Source organism: Amblyomma mixtum, chromosome 6, assembly GCF_055824585.1.
Source record: "Amblyomma mixtum isolate Tamu chromosome 6, ASM5582458v1, whole genome shotgun sequence".
In the NCBI taxonomy this organism is placed as follows: Eukaryota; Metazoa; Arthropoda; class Arachnida; order Ixodida; family Ixodidae; genus Amblyomma; species Amblyomma mixtum.
In genome coordinates, this window is record NC_143017.1 from 213997 (window position 1) to 230913 (window position 16917).

At 54.1% G+C, this 16917-nt stretch overlaps 7 protein-coding genes across 7 annotated transcripts; 2 read left to right on the plus strand and 5 right to left on the minus strand.

The window, feature by feature from the left end:
- Nucleotides 1–546: 546 nt before the first annotated feature.
- On the minus strand, nt 547–921 carry LOC149337970 (histone H2B-like). The gene has a single exon (XM_089550195.1). The coding sequence runs from the start codon at nt 919–921 to the stop codon at nt 547–549; it is 375 nt and encodes a 124-aa protein (XP_089406321.1).
- Nucleotides 922–1198: 277 nt separating this feature from the next.
- Nucleotides 1199–1573, plus strand: LOC149337971 (histone H2A-like). Its single transcript, XM_089550196.1, has one exon. The coding sequence runs from the start codon at nt 1199–1201 to the stop codon at nt 1571–1573; it is 375 nt and encodes a 124-aa protein (XP_089406322.1).
- A 931-nt stretch (nt 1574–2504) lies between these two features.
- LOC149337972 (histone H3) lies at nt 2505–2915 on the minus strand. The gene has a single exon (XM_089550197.1). It carries the CDS (start codon nt 2913–2915, stop codon nt 2505–2507), a length of 411 nt encoding a protein of 136 aa, XP_089406323.1.
- Nucleotides 2916–7276: 4361 nt separating this feature from the next.
- Nucleotides 7277–7588, minus strand: LOC149337973 (histone H4). The gene has a single exon (XM_089550198.1). It carries the CDS (start codon nt 7586–7588, stop codon nt 7277–7279), a length of 312 nt encoding a protein of 103 aa, XP_089406324.1.
- A 3121-nt stretch (nt 7589–10709) lies between these two features.
- LOC149337974 (histone H2B-like) lies at nt 10710–11084 on the minus strand. Its single transcript, XM_089550199.1, has one exon. The coding sequence runs from the start codon at nt 11082–11084 to the stop codon at nt 10710–10712; it is 375 nt and encodes a 124-aa protein (XP_089406325.1).
- A 277-nt stretch (nt 11085–11361) lies between these two features.
- LOC149337975 (histone H2A-like) lies at nt 11362–11736 on the plus strand. Its single transcript, XM_089550201.1, has one exon. The coding sequence runs from the start codon at nt 11362–11364 to the stop codon at nt 11734–11736; it is 375 nt and encodes a 124-aa protein (XP_089406327.1).
- Nucleotides 11737–12666: 930 nt separating this feature from the next.
- LOC149337976 (histone H3) lies at nt 12667–13077 on the minus strand. Its single transcript, XM_089550202.1, has one exon. The coding sequence runs from the start codon at nt 13075–13077 to the stop codon at nt 12667–12669; it is 411 nt and encodes a 136-aa protein (XP_089406328.1).
- Nucleotides 13078–16917: the final 3840 nt, after the last annotated feature.

Genomic DNA, 16917 nt, shown 5'->3' on the forward strand with positions numbered 1-16917 from the left:
CGTCCGCAAGGGGTTTTGCGCAAGTTCAGTCAACCCATTGCACTGTGCATACATTTCAGGACTCAGTAGTGTGTTGTGAACGCGTCTGAACCGAATAGCATTTCTAAGGCTTTCTTCCTTTCTTTTTTTTTTCTTTCCCCCCTGCAGCTAAAGTGTACTGTAGGCCACTTTAAGCCCACGCGTTATGGGAAACAGAGCTGAACTCAAGCAAGAAATAAAACGCAGTAACAAGACGGCCACACCGCAGCGCTGAAAGAATACGCGACTGCCGCACAACAAACAGCTGGTGGGGCCCTATAGAGGGAACCTATTCACGTGCACAGCAGTCAAAACGAGAGATGCCTTGGTATTTAAAACCACTTCAGGCTGCCACGCGAGGGGAATAAGAAATAAATAAATAAATATTATACACACATCACGCTCATAGAGAGGAAAAACAGGACCGGTGCATCGCTGCCTGCAGGCAGGCTCGCCAATGCAAACACTTTGGTTGGCTCTGATAAGAGCCGTTGAGGTGAGGGCCGGCAGCAGGCGCAATGTGCCACCCTACTTGGAGCTGGTGTACTTGGTGACAGCCTTGGTGCCTTCAGACACGGCGTGCTTGGCCAGTTCGCCAGGCAGCAGAAGACGCACCGCGGTCTGGATCTCCCGGCTGGTGATGGTCGAGCGCTTGTTGTAGTGGGCCAGGCGGGAAGACTCGGCCGCGATGCGCTCGAAGATGTCGTTCACGAAGCTGTTCATGATGGACATGGCCTTGCTGGAAACTCCAGTGTCTGGATGCACCTGCTTCAGCACCTTATAAATGTAGATGGAGAAGCTCTCCTTCCTGCGGCGCTTCTTCTTCTTCTTGTCCGTAGCGCGCACATTCTTCTGAGCCTTTCCGGCCTTCTTCACGGCCTTCCCAGAGGGCTGAGGCGGCATGTTGACAGCGACGTCGACGCTCGGCAACACGGACGGTGTCGAAAGAACGCGCGCCAAGGGGCGCGCGGCGCTTTTATACTGGCACGGTGGTGTTCAAGCGACCCGAGCCAGGCCGCCGCGCGATTGGTCGACGCAGCGATAGCTCCGCCCCAATCCGCGTCGGGCTCGCGGCGCGGGGAGAGAGCGCGGTATTCGTTTCGTTTCTATCCAACGTGCTCGCACGCAGTGGTCGTCGCTGATTCTCCTGCTTCTCGAGCGTACTACAACAACAGTCACCATGTCCGGCCGCGGCAAAGGAGGCAAAGCCAAGGGCAAGAGCAAGACCCGCTCCAGCCGCGCGGGACTCCAGTTCCCCGTTGGCCGAATCCACCGTCTCCTGCGCAAGGGCAACTACGCGGAGCGCGTCGGAGCCGGCGCCCCGGTCTACCTGGCCGCCGTCCTGGAATACCTGGCTGCCGAGGTGCTCGAGTTGGCGGGTAATGCTGCTCGCGATAACAAGAAGACGAGAATCATTCCTCGCCACCTGCAACTGGCCATCCGAAACGACGAGGAGCTCAACAAGCTGCTCTCGGGAGTGACCATTGCCCAGGGTGGCGTCCTGCCCAACATCCAGGCCGTGCTGCTCCCCAAGAAGACCGAGAAGAAGGCGTGAGCGGTCCTCTGCACGTCTATGGAGGCGCGCCCGCCGCAGCGATAGCTCGCACCTAACGGTCCTTATCAGGACCAACCAAGTGCCTGCCACGGCGGGGCCTCGCTCTGCGATCCCTTTGCTCTGGACCACTGCGTCCCTCTCATGCTGCTTTCGTTTACTGCCCGTTGGGCGTCACTGACACTACTCGACCACATGCGGCCGCGCACACAGGTTCGCTGTCCTTTCTTTTTTTTTTCTTTTTTTTTTCAGCCCGCTACAGGCCAGTACAGCGCACCGAGAGCAATGTTATTAATGGACTACACGAGAAAAGCGCGTCTCGTGGTTTCCTTCCAGTGGGCTGGGCTTGGGAATATCACCAAACGGCATGATTGGCATGTCGCAAGGGATCGTTTAAAGGAAAAGTAATAAACAGCCCAGCGACGAGGCACAAGACAGAATAAAGATGGACAAGCGCTTGTCCGTCGTCGCTGCGCCGTTTTGTTTTTTTTTTTTAATTCTTCAATATGCACCAATTCGCTCAGTTTTTGTTTTTCTGCTGTGTAGTTTCAAGGAGCTGCTGCATTTACTTGTGCGGACAGCAGTTCTTATTTTTCTTCTTCTTCTTGTTTTTCGACTGCATCCCATTCGGTGCGCGCGAGTTGTTATCGGCACAAAAAAAAATAAAAAATAACTAACCTGCGGGAAGCCGCCGGGGTGTAAAAGTGCAGGCGAGTTCAGTACAAGGGCAGTGCGGAATCACTTTCAACACACTCACCCATTTCGCAGGAACAGACAGTCAGAGTAAAAAAAAGAGAGAGAGGTACCGGGGTCCTGAGCTCGTGTTCGTCTCGACCGTGCGCCCGTGGCCAACGCAAACGTTTGGGTGGTCCTGAGAAGGACCGTTGTGGAGCGTTGCTGCTGCTGCTGCTGTGGCGGCGCCTCGAATACGCTTTTAGGCGCGCTCGCCACGGATGCGCCTCGCCAGCTGGATGTCCTTCGGCATGATGGTGACGCGCTTGGCGTGGATCGCGCACAGGTTGGTGTCCTCGAAGAGACCGACAAGGTATGCCTCGCTGGCCTCCTGAAGTGCCATGACGGCCGAGCTCTGGAAGCGCAGGTCGGTCTTGAAGTCCTGAGCGATTTCTCTCACCAGGCGCTGGAAGGGCAGCTTGCGGATGAGAAGTTCGGTCGATTTTTGGTATCGGCGAATTTCACGAAGTGCCACGGTGCCAGGCCTGTAACGGTGAGGCTTCTTCACTCCCCCGGTAGCTGGCGCACTCTTGCGAGCAGCCTTTGTGGCCAGCTGCTTACGGGGGGCCTTGCCGCCAGTGCTCTTGCGCGCGGTTTGCTTGGTACGGGCCATGGTGACGAGCGCGGACGCTGGAAACGGGAGACTGCCTCCGGAGACGGACGGAGATCGACTGCGCCGCGCGGCGGTGCTGCTCCGCAGCGCCCCCCCCCCCCCTCTCTCCCACCTGATTGGTCGCCTGACGGACCGATGGCTACCCTCCGCTCAGCGGCACCCAGAATGCTGGAAACCGCCCGGTTTCGAGCGCGCGTCGGTTTCGCGCGTGGCAAACGTGACGCAAGTGGGTGTGGAACCGGGGTCTAGCACAAGATTACGCTGCGCCTGTCCTTTAGGTTTGCCGCAAAAGCAAAAGCAAGCCTCTGGAAGGAGGCGGGCGTCCGCGGCAGCGTCCACTTTGACACCACAGCAGCACGGTGCCGACGCGGTTGCGGCTGGTTCCGTGTGGCGTTGGCGCACTGCAACGAGCCTCCCCGCTTGCCGGGGGCGCGGTGTTGAAGGAACGCAACGACAGCTTGTAGAAATACGTCTGCACTTTGCGCACACCAAATGAGGGGCGAAATAACTGAATAGCGCGCTAGCCAGAAACAGCGGCGCAATGACCGCTTGGATGCACGGAACATGTACTGCCAGACACATGATCAGCTGATTTTGTGAACTGCAAAAACAAAAACAAAAAAAAAGGAAGGGAGAGTCAAGGTCTCCTACCAAAGAGGTTGATTCGTAGACGGCTGCTCGCTGTGCAGTCAGTAGGGCTTCTCGTTTGCGTTCCGTTGTTATTGAGTTATTAGTACCATGTTGGCAACATCGTGTCAGCACGGAATAAAACGGTCTGTTTTCTCTGCCTAGATGTAAAGCATTCATAAGCTCTCCCCCCAATGAGAAAATGCCTGTGCGACACCAAGCGTACCTCATGAATCCATCACAAGCTGTTGAATATCGCGCCACTCTTCCCGGTGATACGATACGAGGTCGGCATTTCTTCCTGGAAAGCGGCATCACGACTACGTCCCGTTCCGTTCCGTTGCAAGCAAGCCTTTACGACAAATTATTCCAATGACCGGCGCAGCTCGCAGCACTAATGATGCTGCCATGGCACACTTCTTGCTGCACCACCTTTGTTGAGCTTAATGCGAACTGAACTGTGTCGTCAACCAACTTGTTCGACGGGACAGCGGCGCAACTCGCAGCCAGACACCTGAACAGCGCAAAGCAGCCCACAGGGTACACAGCAGGTAGATCGACGCACCTCGGCAAAGCTGTAAGGGTTGAAGAGAGAAGCGCTTGGGCGCAGAACGCAATAATACATGCAACTCAAAGGAAGCGCAACAAGAGAGACGGCAGATTTAGACATATTGACAAACCCACCCCTTAGGGCATGAATGCCACCTCAGAGTGCGTCGTCGCTTCCAAGGAGGTTCGATGGGTGCACTGTGCAGTCGACAGATCAGTTCGCTTCAAATTTCAAGCTGCACCAGCCAAAACGAGTTCCCAGTTATCGTTATTGAGCACGAAAAATCGCCTGGAGAGCAGCGCGCGCATAGGGCTGTCTCTGTACACATTGCGTGTGTGTGTCTACCAGCCAAGGAACACTCGCCGACTAACCCGCGTTACTTACAAGTTACTTACTGAAGATGATTCAATGCATCCACAAAACACACACAAAAAAAGGCGAGCAGAACGAGAACCCACTTCTGATGGATGCGGTTATTTACTTCCCTCAAGTTTCCAGAGTTTCCAGTGTTCCCACATCCGCAGCTCATGCACCTCCGAATTTCCTGTAGTTTAAATCCATTAAATGTTTGCACTCTCTTCTTGCAGATAAAAAGGTGCGGAATTGAGAAAACAGTTTGCCCTGCGCAAAGTTGGCAAACCATAGCGAGACACATACCATGACGTACGATTGCACGGAAGGAAAGAGCCGCGAACACTGCGTGGAAAGCGTGCATCATGCCTAACATTTCCCATGCATCTCCAGGCAGTATTCTTCCAGTAACAGGTGGCCAAAGTTAGCAAAAACAGTAGAGCACGCATTGAAGGCACCCCCACCCCTCCGTGATTGAGGTGCATTTCCTGCGGTCGCTTTATAAGCGAACAGAAGCCCATCCATGGATTTTATTTAGGTCACCGGGCAGTGTAATGAGGAAAAACATTTTATTTCGTTCGTCCCTTGCATTTTTCTTTTTCTTCCAGAACCCCGGAGAATGGCACTGCGCGACGCCGCCCAACACTGTTAACAACACATAGTTTCTTGCCACTGGCTACAACTCGAAGTGAACGGGTTTCGGCACCAAAACTTTTGTTGTACTCCGGACGCCGAACGACGAGCAGCTAGCTTCGCTGACTGCTCGGGCGTTCCGAGAGATGTGTAGTTGCTTGCATTTGATTCTTGTATTTAACGCGTAAAATAAATTCAACGAGTTAAGTTTCAACGACTGGATCAAGTCTGATCATTTGTGATTAGGCTAACGAATAGCGGCAGCTACGCATAGTTACAACAAAACATTCTTTGGATAGTAGTGCGCCCCGTCCCTACTAACATCTCGTCCCTATCTTCTGTTCTCTTTCTTGAATAATGCAATGCCCCTCCAAACTCCCGCACTAGCAAAACGGCGCCAGCCAGTAGGGCAACAAAAAGCAAGCCAAACGGAATGAAAAGCCACAACTAAACCAGACTGAGCAGGGCGCACTCGCAATTTCCTCAATTACGTGCAGCAAACAAGACTGAAAAATTTATCCAAACGCTTCAGTCGCCGTACGTGCGACCCGAAATTAAAGCGCCTGAGACTCAAAACGCCATTTAAGGGGAAATCAAAGTGTACGCAAGCCGGGAGCTGCTTCCTCCCCAAGGGAATGCATACCTTCCAGCAGCGCGGTGCACGCAACTTAATCGCCGACGCTTCGCGCGGCCGCGGCGCCACCTTCCTCCAGCTTGCGCAAGTACCTACGCCTCCGAGACCAGCGCCCGGAATCTTGGAGGCAACGGTGCGGCTCCCGCCTCTACTTTCATCCTTTTCATGCACTCCAAAACGCAGGCAGCGCGCTATAGACGCCTGTCTGGACGCCGCAGTTGGGGCACACAAGTTCACAGCCGCCCCAAATAGCAGTTGAGCTGAAAGCTGCACTGGTTGCTTCAAAAAAAAACGCACCTCGGAAGTCACCGGCTGCAGAGGGAAACCGTCCTACGGACGGACGGCCAGACTCGCTCAAAAGGCAAGCAGTGAGCTAGCGCGACGTCGCTGTGCCTCTCCCAGGCTCTCTTCGCCATCCACTCTAAATGCTAACACATCCGAGACGCCTTTCACGCACCTGACAGCACACCTTGCTTGAACACACTGCCCTTATTCAAAAGAGGAAAGTGACTCGCGTCAATCAATACACTCATTTTCTGTGGATCGCGCAAACGTTTTCCGCGACACTGACTTTGTAGGAACCGTATGTACACACCACGCATGCAATTTCAGCGTCGTCGGGCATCAAAAATTCGAGGAACAACTGACGACACACACTGGGCACAACAACAACAGCAACTTTATTTCGCAATGCCGCAAAAGTATTTATATTTGCTGCATTGGTTGGCGCAACAACAAAACACATATGCCCGTAATGAGCTGCGATGCGTTTGAATTCACGCAAGCAATTTCGAGGCTGGCTGGTTCCCTCACCGCGTGATGTAATTGTTTACAAGAAGCCGTGCAGCTAGCTATGCCGCTATTTTGTCCGCATCATCGCAGTTATGCTCCCCAGGTGTTTGGTAGCTGAATTTCATGCACAAGACGTTGTTTGCATTCGCCAGGCGTGTTTACCTGCCTGTCTGTGGCTGCGAAACGAACCGCCGACGAATGTAAATAAATCGCTTCGCCTGCGATTATGAGAGGCCGCGCGCACATAAACAAGGAAATGTGTACAGGGGTTCGTTTCGAAAGAAAGCATAATGCCTCTTTTCACCAGACCCGTTCGCAGCACGCACACACGATTGATTCATGGCGAAAGGTAGGTTGTAAACTTATGGCCGCGAAGCTGAAGCGAAAAATGTCGCGCACACACACGTGCGAAAGCCACACACGGCGGCCGCCCTGCCAAAAACGATGCTCCCTCAGATGGCTACTACTATGGCTGCAGACAGTGAGGCACGGCGCAATCAACTGCTCACCTGAGACCGCTGCAGCTTGCTGTTGTGGCATAATCCGCTCGCTTCCGCAGGCGACAACAAGTAGGCAAAGAAAAAAAAAAACCCATAGAGACAGAGAGAGAGGAACAAACGAGAACCGGAGCTCTGGTTCGCAACCAACAGCTGCCAATCCAGCATTTGGGTAGCCCTAAAAAGGGCTGTTTGACGACGACACGGAGCTGGAGTAGAGGGTGCACGCCGCACAGGGTCCCTTCTTCCTGACGCGGCGACTACCAGCGTGGCCGGCCTAGCCCCCGAAGCCGTACAAGGTGCGGCCCTGACGCTTGAGCGCGTAGACGACATCCATCGCGGTGACAGTCTTGCGTTTTGCGTGCTCCGTGTACGTGACGGCGTCCCGGATCACGTTCTCGAGGAACACTTTCAAAACGCCGCGGGTCTCCTCGTAGATCAGGCCCGAGATGCGCTTGACACCGCCTCGGCGCGCCAGACGACGGATGGCAGGCTTGGTGATGCCCTGGATGTTGTCCCGCAACACCTTGCGATGACGCTTCGCGCCTCCTTTTCCGAGCCCCTTGCCGCCTTTGCCACGACCAGACATCACGATGCAGAAAAGCGCGACCGCTCGGCTCCGATGCAAAACAGAGAATGCAGGCAGCGAGCCGCGGGATGTTGTGGTTCTATTATGAATGAAACATTTGTGTGCAGCGCGTGCAACTGTCTCTCTAATTGGAGATCACCTTCGCTGCGCTGCACAGGGGGCAGGGGTTGAGGGAATAAAAGAAAGTGATGGGAGAGGATCTGATCGCTACAAAGGGGCACCGGGGGGAGCGCCGAGATGGGGACGCCACAGCAGGTGCGCGGAACAGCAACAGCACAACAAAAAGCGCGCCGGAGGTCGATGGCCCAGCCGGTTTGGGGAGAGGAGGCCGGGGAGCAAGAGGGGAGGCAGCTGCCCTCGCCTAGAAGCGTCGTCGTAGACCGGCTTTGTTGACAAAGTGAACGAGTGCGGTCAATGCACTCTGTGCTTTTCGAGGGGGCCCTGGGGGGAATGCAAGAGCGCCGACGGTGTCCGCTTGCAAACCGAGCGCACGGTATTTGGACAACATCTCGGCGCGCGCGCCTGCGTGAGCGGGGCACTGACACAGCAGATGTTCCACAGTTTCCGTGTCACCACAGTCGGCACAGAAGGGGTCGCCCTCCCCTCTGAGGCGATGACGGCGTTCAGCTGGCCACACACAGCCGATTCGGAGCCGCAGGAGAAGAGATATGGCCGCGTTCCCGAAGGCATGAAAAGGAAGCGACCGTGGCATCTTTCCCGATGCGACGCGCGGATCTGGGGGCGTTCGGTCGCGGAGCGCAGCGACGACCGCCATTGGCTGGCGCCTCGACCAATCAGGGTCCGTCTTCGCGAGCGGCGCCTCGCTAGCATCACTGAGCCCTTTCGCAGGACTCTCGCGCAACTACGACCATGGGCAAACTCCTCGCGGGCAGAGCGACTGAGCACAAGAAAAAAAAAAGAAACATTCGGCCTCATGTGCGATGCTGACGCAACAACAACAACAAACTAAAAAAAAAAAGAACCGCGCGCCTTAGAGGGGCCACAGGAGTGCAGTAACGCGATGACCACTGTGGCTGTATAACGCTGGTAGTAATCCGATCTGCATTTGCAGCTCGGTCAAGAGGATGGAAAATGAATGTTGGAGAATCCTGCTTTGTTTTCGTATTTCCTTTTTTTTGCTGCGTGTGCGCGCGTTGGAAACAAACAGGCGCTCGCTGCTTTTGTTTCTTTCATCTCGCAGCACGGTGTTTCCAGCCCTTTGGACAACCAGACGCACCGCAGAGTGCGCTGCAACGACGAACACAGCCCGAGCCTGTCACATTACAAGTTCAAACTGCGAAATCGCGCGCCTCATTAAAACACATTAATGGCAGTCGAATCGCGTGCCGCCCTTCCTCATCTCTTTTTCGCGAGTTAACTCTTCCGTTCGCTTGCGCGCCAGGATTCAAGAGGCCACCATGGGAGCGCGCGCGACGGCGCTTCGCTGTGTACTCCCCTCCTCTACCGGTCGCTAGGATGCTGAAAAGCGACCAGTTTGCCCGGCGGGCAAAATTCAAACGCTTGTATCTCGGAAAGTAATGCATGCAGGATTTCCAAATTCGGCATACGTGTAGAACACGTTTCGGACCATTTCTCTGGCTAATTTCAGTTCGCTGCACCGACTACGAGCAGTTCGAGCGCCCCTTTCCGTTTTCCGACCATTCCCCGGCTGTGGTACCGACGAGCGCTACTCGGCTCCTGCTTCTCCTTCTTGGCTGTAATCTCTCGAAGCTTTCATTTTGGCTTATCTTCTCGCGGAATTAAAAAAAAAAGCCACCACAGGCAGCGAAATATGCACACACACACACACACCTACCTGACTGAGCTCAGGTCTCTGCATGCACTAGCAACGTAAAAAGGTGGCAAATAACTGCTCCTTCCCATGCGTAGCCCGAACGTTTTATGGAGCCCATGAGCGAGTGCACTGCACACGACTTTGTTACTATTAGCGAAACGTAAGGGACGCATGACACCCGTGCAACCGCGAGCACATAGTAAATATTTGCACGCCTGTCGTGCGCGCCCAACAACAGAAGAACGAAAAAAAAAATTGTGTATCTGCCACACAGATATTATTCAATACACAATTCGGCACGAGCGCAAACTGTAGGGCGAAAAGAAAGGCACCCGAACTTCTGTCGTGCCGCTTGCAGGAACATTAAGCGCATGCAACTTGTCTTCCTCGCGCGTCCACACGTTGCAGTGTGGTCGAGCGCGGAGCTTCGTTTCTGTCTGCGCTCATTTCCTATAGCTATGATGCCCGCAGAGAAGTAGAGGAAGTTGCGCGCCCCGCACAGGGCTGTTAATACGCTTATCGCTACACTTTCTACCTCCGTCCCATTAAACTCAAACGCCGCGGCTGGCTTTTTTTTTTTTTCTTTCTGCCTTTAAACACAACAAACATTCACCACCTGCTGGAGGTTTGCATGGCGCTGAAGCCGACAAGGAATTTAGCACCTTGGGCCACCTCACAGTTTACTGCTGGGCTTCGTTACAAATTTTATTTTTGTCACCTATTTCAGGATCCCTATGCAACAGACGTTGCCGAAAAAATCACTCGCGGTCGACTCCCCAACGTCCGCAAGGGGTTTTGCGCAAGTTCAGTCAACCCATTGCACTGTGCATACATTTCAGGACTCAGTAGTGTGTTGTGAACGCGTCTGAACCGAATAGCATTTCTAAGGCTTTCTTCCTTTCTTTTTTTTTTCTTTCCCCCCTGCAGCTAAAGTGTACTGTAGGCCACTTTAAGCCCACGCGTTATGGGAAACAGAGCTGAACTCAAGCAAGAAATAAAACGCAGTAACAAGACGGCCACACCGCAGCGCTGAAAGAATACGCGACTGCCGCACAACAAACAGCTGGTGGGGCCCTATAGAGGGAACCTATTCACGTGCACAGCAGTCAAAACGAGAGATGCCTTGGTATTTAAAACCACTTCAGGCTGCCACGCGAGGGGAATAAGAAATAAATAAATAAATATTATACACACATCACGCTCATAGAGAGGAAAAACAGGACCGGTGCATCGCTGCCTGCAGGCAGGCTCGCCAATGCAAACACTTTGGTTGGCTCTGATAAGAGCCGTTGAGGTGAGGGCCGGCAGCAGGCGCAATGTGCCACCCTACTTGGAGCTGGTGTACTTGGTGACAGCCTTGGTGCCTTCAGACACGGCGTGCTTGGCCAGTTCGCCAGGCAGCAGAAGACGCACCGCGGTCTGGATCTCCCGGCTGGTGATGGTCGAGCGCTTGTTGTAGTGGGCCAGGCGGGAAGACTCGGCCGCGATGCGCTCGAAGATGTCGTTCACGAAGCTGTTCATGATGGACATGGCCTTGCTGGAAACTCCAGTGTCTGGATGCACCTGCTTCAGCACCTTATAAATGTAGATGGAGAAGCTCTCCTTCCTGCGGCGCTTCTTCTTCTTCTTGTCCGTAGCGCGCACATTCTTCTGAGCCTTTCCGGCCTTCTTCACGGCCTTCCCAGAGGGCTGAGGCGGCATGTTGACAGCGACGTCGACGCTCGGCAACACGGACGGTGTCGAAAGAACGCGCGCCAAGGGGCGCGCGGCGCTTTTATACTGGCACGGTGGTGTTCAAGCGACCCGAGCCAGGCCGCCGCGCGATTGGTCGACGCAGCGATAGCTCCGCCCCAATCCGCGTCGGGCTCGCGGCGCGGGGAGAGAGCGCGGTATTCGTTTCGTTTCTATCCAACGTGCTCGCACGCAGTGGTCGTCGCTGATTCTCCTGCTTCTCGAGCGTACTACAACAACAGTCACCATGTCCGGCCGCGGCAAAGGAGGCAAAGCCAAGGGCAAGAGCAAGACCCGCTCCAGCCGCGCGGGACTCCAGTTCCCCGTTGGCCGAATCCACCGTCTCCTGCGCAAGGGCAACTACGCGGAGCGCGTCGGAGCCGGCGCCCCGGTCTACCTGGCCGCCGTCCTGGAATACCTGGCTGCCGAGGTGCTCGAGTTGGCGGGTAATGCTGCTCGCGATAACAAGAAGACGAGAATCATTCCTCGCCACCTGCAACTGGCCATCCGAAACGACGAGGAGCTCAACAAGCTGCTCTCGGGAGTGACCATTGCCCAGGGTGGCGTCCTGCCCAACATCCAGGCCGTGCTGCTCCCCAAGAAGACCGAGAAGAAGGCGTGAGCGGTCCTCTGCACGTCTATGGAGGCGCGCCCGCCGCAGCGATAGCTCGCACCTAACGGTCCTTATCAGGACCAACCAAGTGCCTGCCACGGCGGGGCCTCGCTCTGCGATCCCTTTGCTCTGGACCACTGCGTCCCTCTCATGCTGCTTTCGTTTACTGCCCGTTGGGCGTCACTGACACTACTCGACCACATGCGGCCGCGCACACAGGTTCGCTGTCCTTTCTTTTTTTTTTCTTTTTTTTTTCAGCCCGCTACAGGCCAGTACAGCGCACCGAGAGCAATGTTATTAATGGACTACACGAGAAAAGCGCGTCTCGTGGTTTCCTTCCAGTGGGCTGGGCTTGGGAATATCACCAAACGGCATGATTGGCATGTCGCAAGGGATCGTTTAAAGGAAAAGTAATAAACAGCCCAGCGACGAGGCACAAGACAGAATAAAGATGGACAAGCGCTTGTCCGTCGTCGCTGCGCCGTTTTGTTTTTTTTTTTAATTCTTCAATATGCACCAATTCGCTCAGTTTTTGTTTTTCTGCTGTGTAGTTTCAAGGAGCTGCTGCATTTACTTGTGCGGACAGCAGTTCTTATTTTTCTTCTTCTTCTTGTTTTTCGACTGCATCCCATTCGGTGCGCGCGAGTTGTTATCGGCACAAAAAAAAATAAAAAATAACTAACCTGCGGGAAGCCGCCGGGGTGTAAAAGTGCAGGCGAGTTCAGTACAAGGGCAGTGCGGAATCACTTTCAACACACTCACCCATTTCGCAGGAACAGACAGTCAGAGTAAAAAAAAGAGAGAGAGGTACCGGGGTCCTGAGCTCGTGTTCGTCTCGACCGTGCGCCCGTGGCCAACGCAAACGTTTGGGTGGTCCTGAGAAGGACCGTTGTGGAGCGTTGCTGCTGCTGCTGCTGTGGCGGCGCCTCGAATACGCTTTTAGGCGCGCTCGCCACGGATGCGCCTCGCCAGCTGGATGTCCTTCGGCATGATGGTGACGCGCTTGGCGTGGATCGCGCACAGGTTGGTGTCCTCGAAGAGACCGACAAGGTATGCCTCGCTGGCCTCCTGAAGTGCCATGACGGCCGAGCTCTGGAAGCGCAGGTCGGTCTTGAAGTCCTGAGCGATTTCTCTCACCAGGCGCTGGAAGGGCAGCTTGCGGATGAGAAGTTCGGTCGATTTTTGGTATCGGCGAATTTCACGAAGTGCCACGGTGCCAGGCCTGTAACGGTGAGGCTTCTTCACTCCCCCGGTAGCTGGCGCACTCTTGCGAGCAGCCTTTGTGGCCAGCTGCTTACGGGGGGCCTTGCCGCCAGTGCTCTTGCGCGCGGTTTGCTTGGTACGGGCCATGGTGACGAGCGCGGACGCTGGAAACGGGAGACTGCCTCCGGAGACGGACGGAGATCGACTGCGCCGCGCGGCGGTGCTGCTCCGCAGCGCCCCCCCCCCCCCTCTCTCCCACCTGATTGGTCGCCTGACGGACCGATGGCTACCCTCCGCTCAGCGGCACCCAGAATGCTGGAAACCGCCCGGTTTCGAGCGCGCGTCGGTTTCGCGCGTGGCAAACGTGACGCAAGTGGGTGTGGAACCGGGGTCTAGCACAAGATTACGCTGCGCCTGTCCTTTAGGTTTGCCGCAAAAGCAAAAGCAAGCCTCTGGAAGGAGGCGGGCGTCCGCGGCAGCGTCCACTTTGACACCACAGCAGCACGGTGCCGACGCGGTTGCGGCTGGTTCCGTGTGGCGTTGGCGCACTGCAACGAGCCTCCCCGCTTGCCGGGGGCGCGGTGTTGAAGGAACGCAACGACAGCTTGTAGAAATACGTCTGCACTTTGCGCACACCAAATGAGGGGCGAAATAACTGAATAGCGCGCTAGCCAGAAACAGCGGCGCAATGACCGCTTGGATGCACGGAACATGTACTGCCAGACACATGATCAGCTGATTTTGTGAACTGCAAAAACAAAAACAAAAAAAAAGGAAGGGAGAGTCAAGGTCTCCTACCAAAGAGGTTGATTCGTAGACGGCTGCTCGCTGTGCAGTCAGTAGGGCTTCTCGTTTGCGTTCCGTTGTTATTGAGTTATTAGTACCATGTTGGCAACATCGTGTCAGCACGGAATAAAACGGTCTGTTTTCTCTGCCTAGATGTAAAGCATTCATAAGCTCTCCCCCCAATGAGAAAATGCCTGTGCGACACCAAGCGTACCTCATGAATCCATCACAAGCTGTTGAATATCGCGCCACTCTTCCCGGTGATACGATACGAGGTCGGCATTTCTTCCTGGAAAGCGGCATCACGACTACGTCCCGTTCCGTTCCGTTGCAAGCAAGCCTTTACGACAAATTATTCCAATGACCGGCGCAGCTCGCAGCACTAATGATGCTGCCATGGCACACTTCTTGCTGCACCACCTTTGTTGAGCTTAATGCGAACTGAACTGTGTCGTCAACCAACTTGTTCGACGGGACAGCGGCGCAACTCGCAGCCAGACACCTGAACAGCGCAAAGCAGCCCACAGGGTACACAGCAGGTAGATCGACGCACCTCGGCAAAGCTGTAAGGGTTGAAGAGAGAAGCGCTTGGGCGCAGAACGCAATAATACATGCAACTCAAAGGAAGCGCAACAAGAGAGACGGCAGATTTAGACATATTGACAAACCCACCCCTTAGGGCATGAATGCCACCTCAGAGTGCGTCGTCGCTTCCAAGGAGGTTCGATGGGTGCACTGTGCAGTCGACAGATCAGTTCGCTTCAAATTTCAAGCTGCACCAGCCAAAACGAGTTCCCAGTTATCGTTATTGAGCACGAAAAATCGCCTGGAGAGCAGCGCGCGCATAGGGCTGTCTCTGTACACATTGCGTGTGTGTGTCTACCAGCCAAGGAACACTCGCCGACTAACCCGCGTTACTTACAAGTTACTTACTGAAGATGATTCAATGCATCCACAAAACACACACAAAAAAAGGCGAGCAGAACGAGAACCCACTTCTGATGGATGCGGTTATTTACTTCCCTCAAGTTTCCAGAGTTTCCAGTGTTCCCACATCCGCAGCTCATGCACCTCCGAATTTCCTGTAGTTTAAATCCATTAAATGTTTGCACTCTCTTCTTGCAGATAAAAAGGTGCGGAATTGAGAAAACAGTTTGCCCTGCGCAAAGTTGGCAAACCATAGCGAGACACATACCATGACGTACGATTGCACGGAAGGAAAGAGCCGCGAACACTGCGTGGAAAGCGTGCATCATGCCTAACATTTCCCATGCATCTCCAGGCAGTATTCTTCCAGTAACAGGTGGCCAAAGTTAGCAAAAACAGTAGAGCACGCATTGAAGGCACCCCCACCCCTCCGTGATTGAGGTGCATTTCCTGCGGTCGCTTTATAAGCGAACAGAAGCCCATCCATGGATTTTATTTAGGTCACCGGGCAGTGTAATGAGGAAAAACATTTTATTTCGTTCGTCCCTTGCATTTTTCTTTTTCTTCCAGAACCCCGGAGAATGGCACTGCGCGACGCCGCCCAACACTGTTAACAACACATAGTTTCTTGCCACTGGCTACAACTCGAAGTGAACGGGTTTCGGCACCAAAACTTTTGTTGTACTCCGGACGCCGAACGACGAGCAGCTAGCTTCGCTGACTGCTCGGGCGTTCCGAGAGATGTGTAGTTGCTTGCATTTGATTCTTGTATTTAACGCGTAAAATAAATTCAACGAGTTAAGTTTCAACGACTGGATCAAGTCTGATCATTTGTGATTAGGCTAACGAATAGCGGCAGCTACGCATAGTTACAACAAAACATTCTTTGGATAGTAGTGCGCCCCGTCCCTACTAACATCTCGTCCCTATCTTCTGTTCTCTTTCTTGAATAATGCAATGCCCCTCCAAACTCCCGCACTAGCAAAACGGCGCCAGCCAGTAGGGCAACAAAAAGCAAGCCAAACGGAATGAAAAGCCACAACTAAACCAGACTGAGCAGGGCGCACTCGCAATTTCCTCAATTACGTGCAGCAAACAAGACTGAAAAATTTATCCAAACGCTTCAGTCGCCGTACGTGCGACCCGAAATTAAAGCGCCTGAGACTCAAAACGCCATTTAAGGGGAAATCAAAGTGTACGCAAGCCGGGAGCTGCTTCCTCCCCAAGGGAATGCATACCTTCCAGCAGCGCGGTGCACGCAACTTAATCGCCGACGCTTCGCGCGGCCGCGGCGCCACCTTCCTCCAGCTTGCGCAAGTACCTACGCCTCCGAGACCAGCGCCCGGAATCTTGGAGGCAACGGTGCGGCTCCCGCCTCTACTTTCATCCTTTTCATGCACTCCAAAACGCAGGCAGCGCGCTATAGACGCCTGTCTGGACGCCGCAGTTGGGGCACACAAGTTCACAGCCGCCCCAAATAGCAGTTGAGCTGAAAGCTGCACTGGTTGCTTCAAAAAAAAACGCACCTCGGAAGTCACCGGCTGCAGAGGGAAACCGTCCTACGGACGGACGGCCAGACTCGCTCAAAAGGCAAGCAGTGAGCTAGCGCGACGTCGCTGTGCCTCTCCCAGGCTCTCTTCGCCATCCACTCTAAATGCTAACACATCCGAGACGCCTTTCACGCACCTGACAGCACACCTTGCTTGAACACACTGCCCTTATTCAAAAGAGGAAAGTGACTCGCGTCAATCAATACACTCATTTTCTGTGGATCGCGCAAACGTTTTCCGCGACACTGACTTTGTAGGAACCGTATGTACACACCACGCATGCAATTTCAGCGTCGTCGGGCATCAAAAATTCGAGGAACAACTGACGACACACACTGGGCACAACAACAACAGCAACTTTATTTCGCAATGCCGCAAAAGTATTTATATTTGCTGCATTGGTTGGCGCAACAACAAAACACATATGCCCGTAATGAGCTGCGATGCGTTTGAATTCACGCAAGCAATTTCGAGGCTGGCTGGTTCCCTCACCGCGTGATGTAATTGTTTACAAGAAGCCGTGCAGCTAGCTATGCCGCTATTTTGTCCGCATCATCGCAGTTATGCTCCCCAGGTGTTTGGTAGCTGAATTTCATGCACAAGACGTTGTTTGCATTCGCCAGGCGTGTTTACCTGCCTGTCTGTGGCTGCGAAACGAACCGCCGACGAATGTAAATAAATCGCTTCGCCTGCGATTATGAGAGGCCGCGCGCACATAAACAAG

Coding starts and splice junctions, on each gene's coding strand:
- LOC149337970 (XM_089550195.1), bottom strand. CDS start 921: ATGCCGCCTCAGCCCTCTGGGAAGGCCGTGAAGAAGGCCGGAAAGGCT.
- LOC149337971 (XM_089550196.1), top strand. CDS start 1,199: ATGTCCGGCCGCGGCAAAGGAGGCAAAGCCAAGGGCAAGAGCAAGACC.
- LOC149337972 (XM_089550197.1), bottom strand. CDS start 2,915: ATGGCCCGTACCAAGCAAACCGCGCGCAAGAGCACTGGCGGCAAGGCC.
- LOC149337973 (XM_089550198.1), bottom strand. CDS start 7,588: ATGTCTGGTCGTGGCAAAGGCGGCAAGGGGCTCGGAAAAGGAGGCGCG.
- LOC149337974 (XM_089550199.1), bottom strand. CDS start 11,084: ATGCCGCCTCAGCCCTCTGGGAAGGCCGTGAAGAAGGCCGGAAAGGCT.
- LOC149337975 (XM_089550201.1), top strand. CDS start 11,362: ATGTCCGGCCGCGGCAAAGGAGGCAAAGCCAAGGGCAAGAGCAAGACC.
- LOC149337976 (XM_089550202.1), bottom strand. CDS start 13,077: ATGGCCCGTACCAAGCAAACCGCGCGCAAGAGCACTGGCGGCAAGGCC.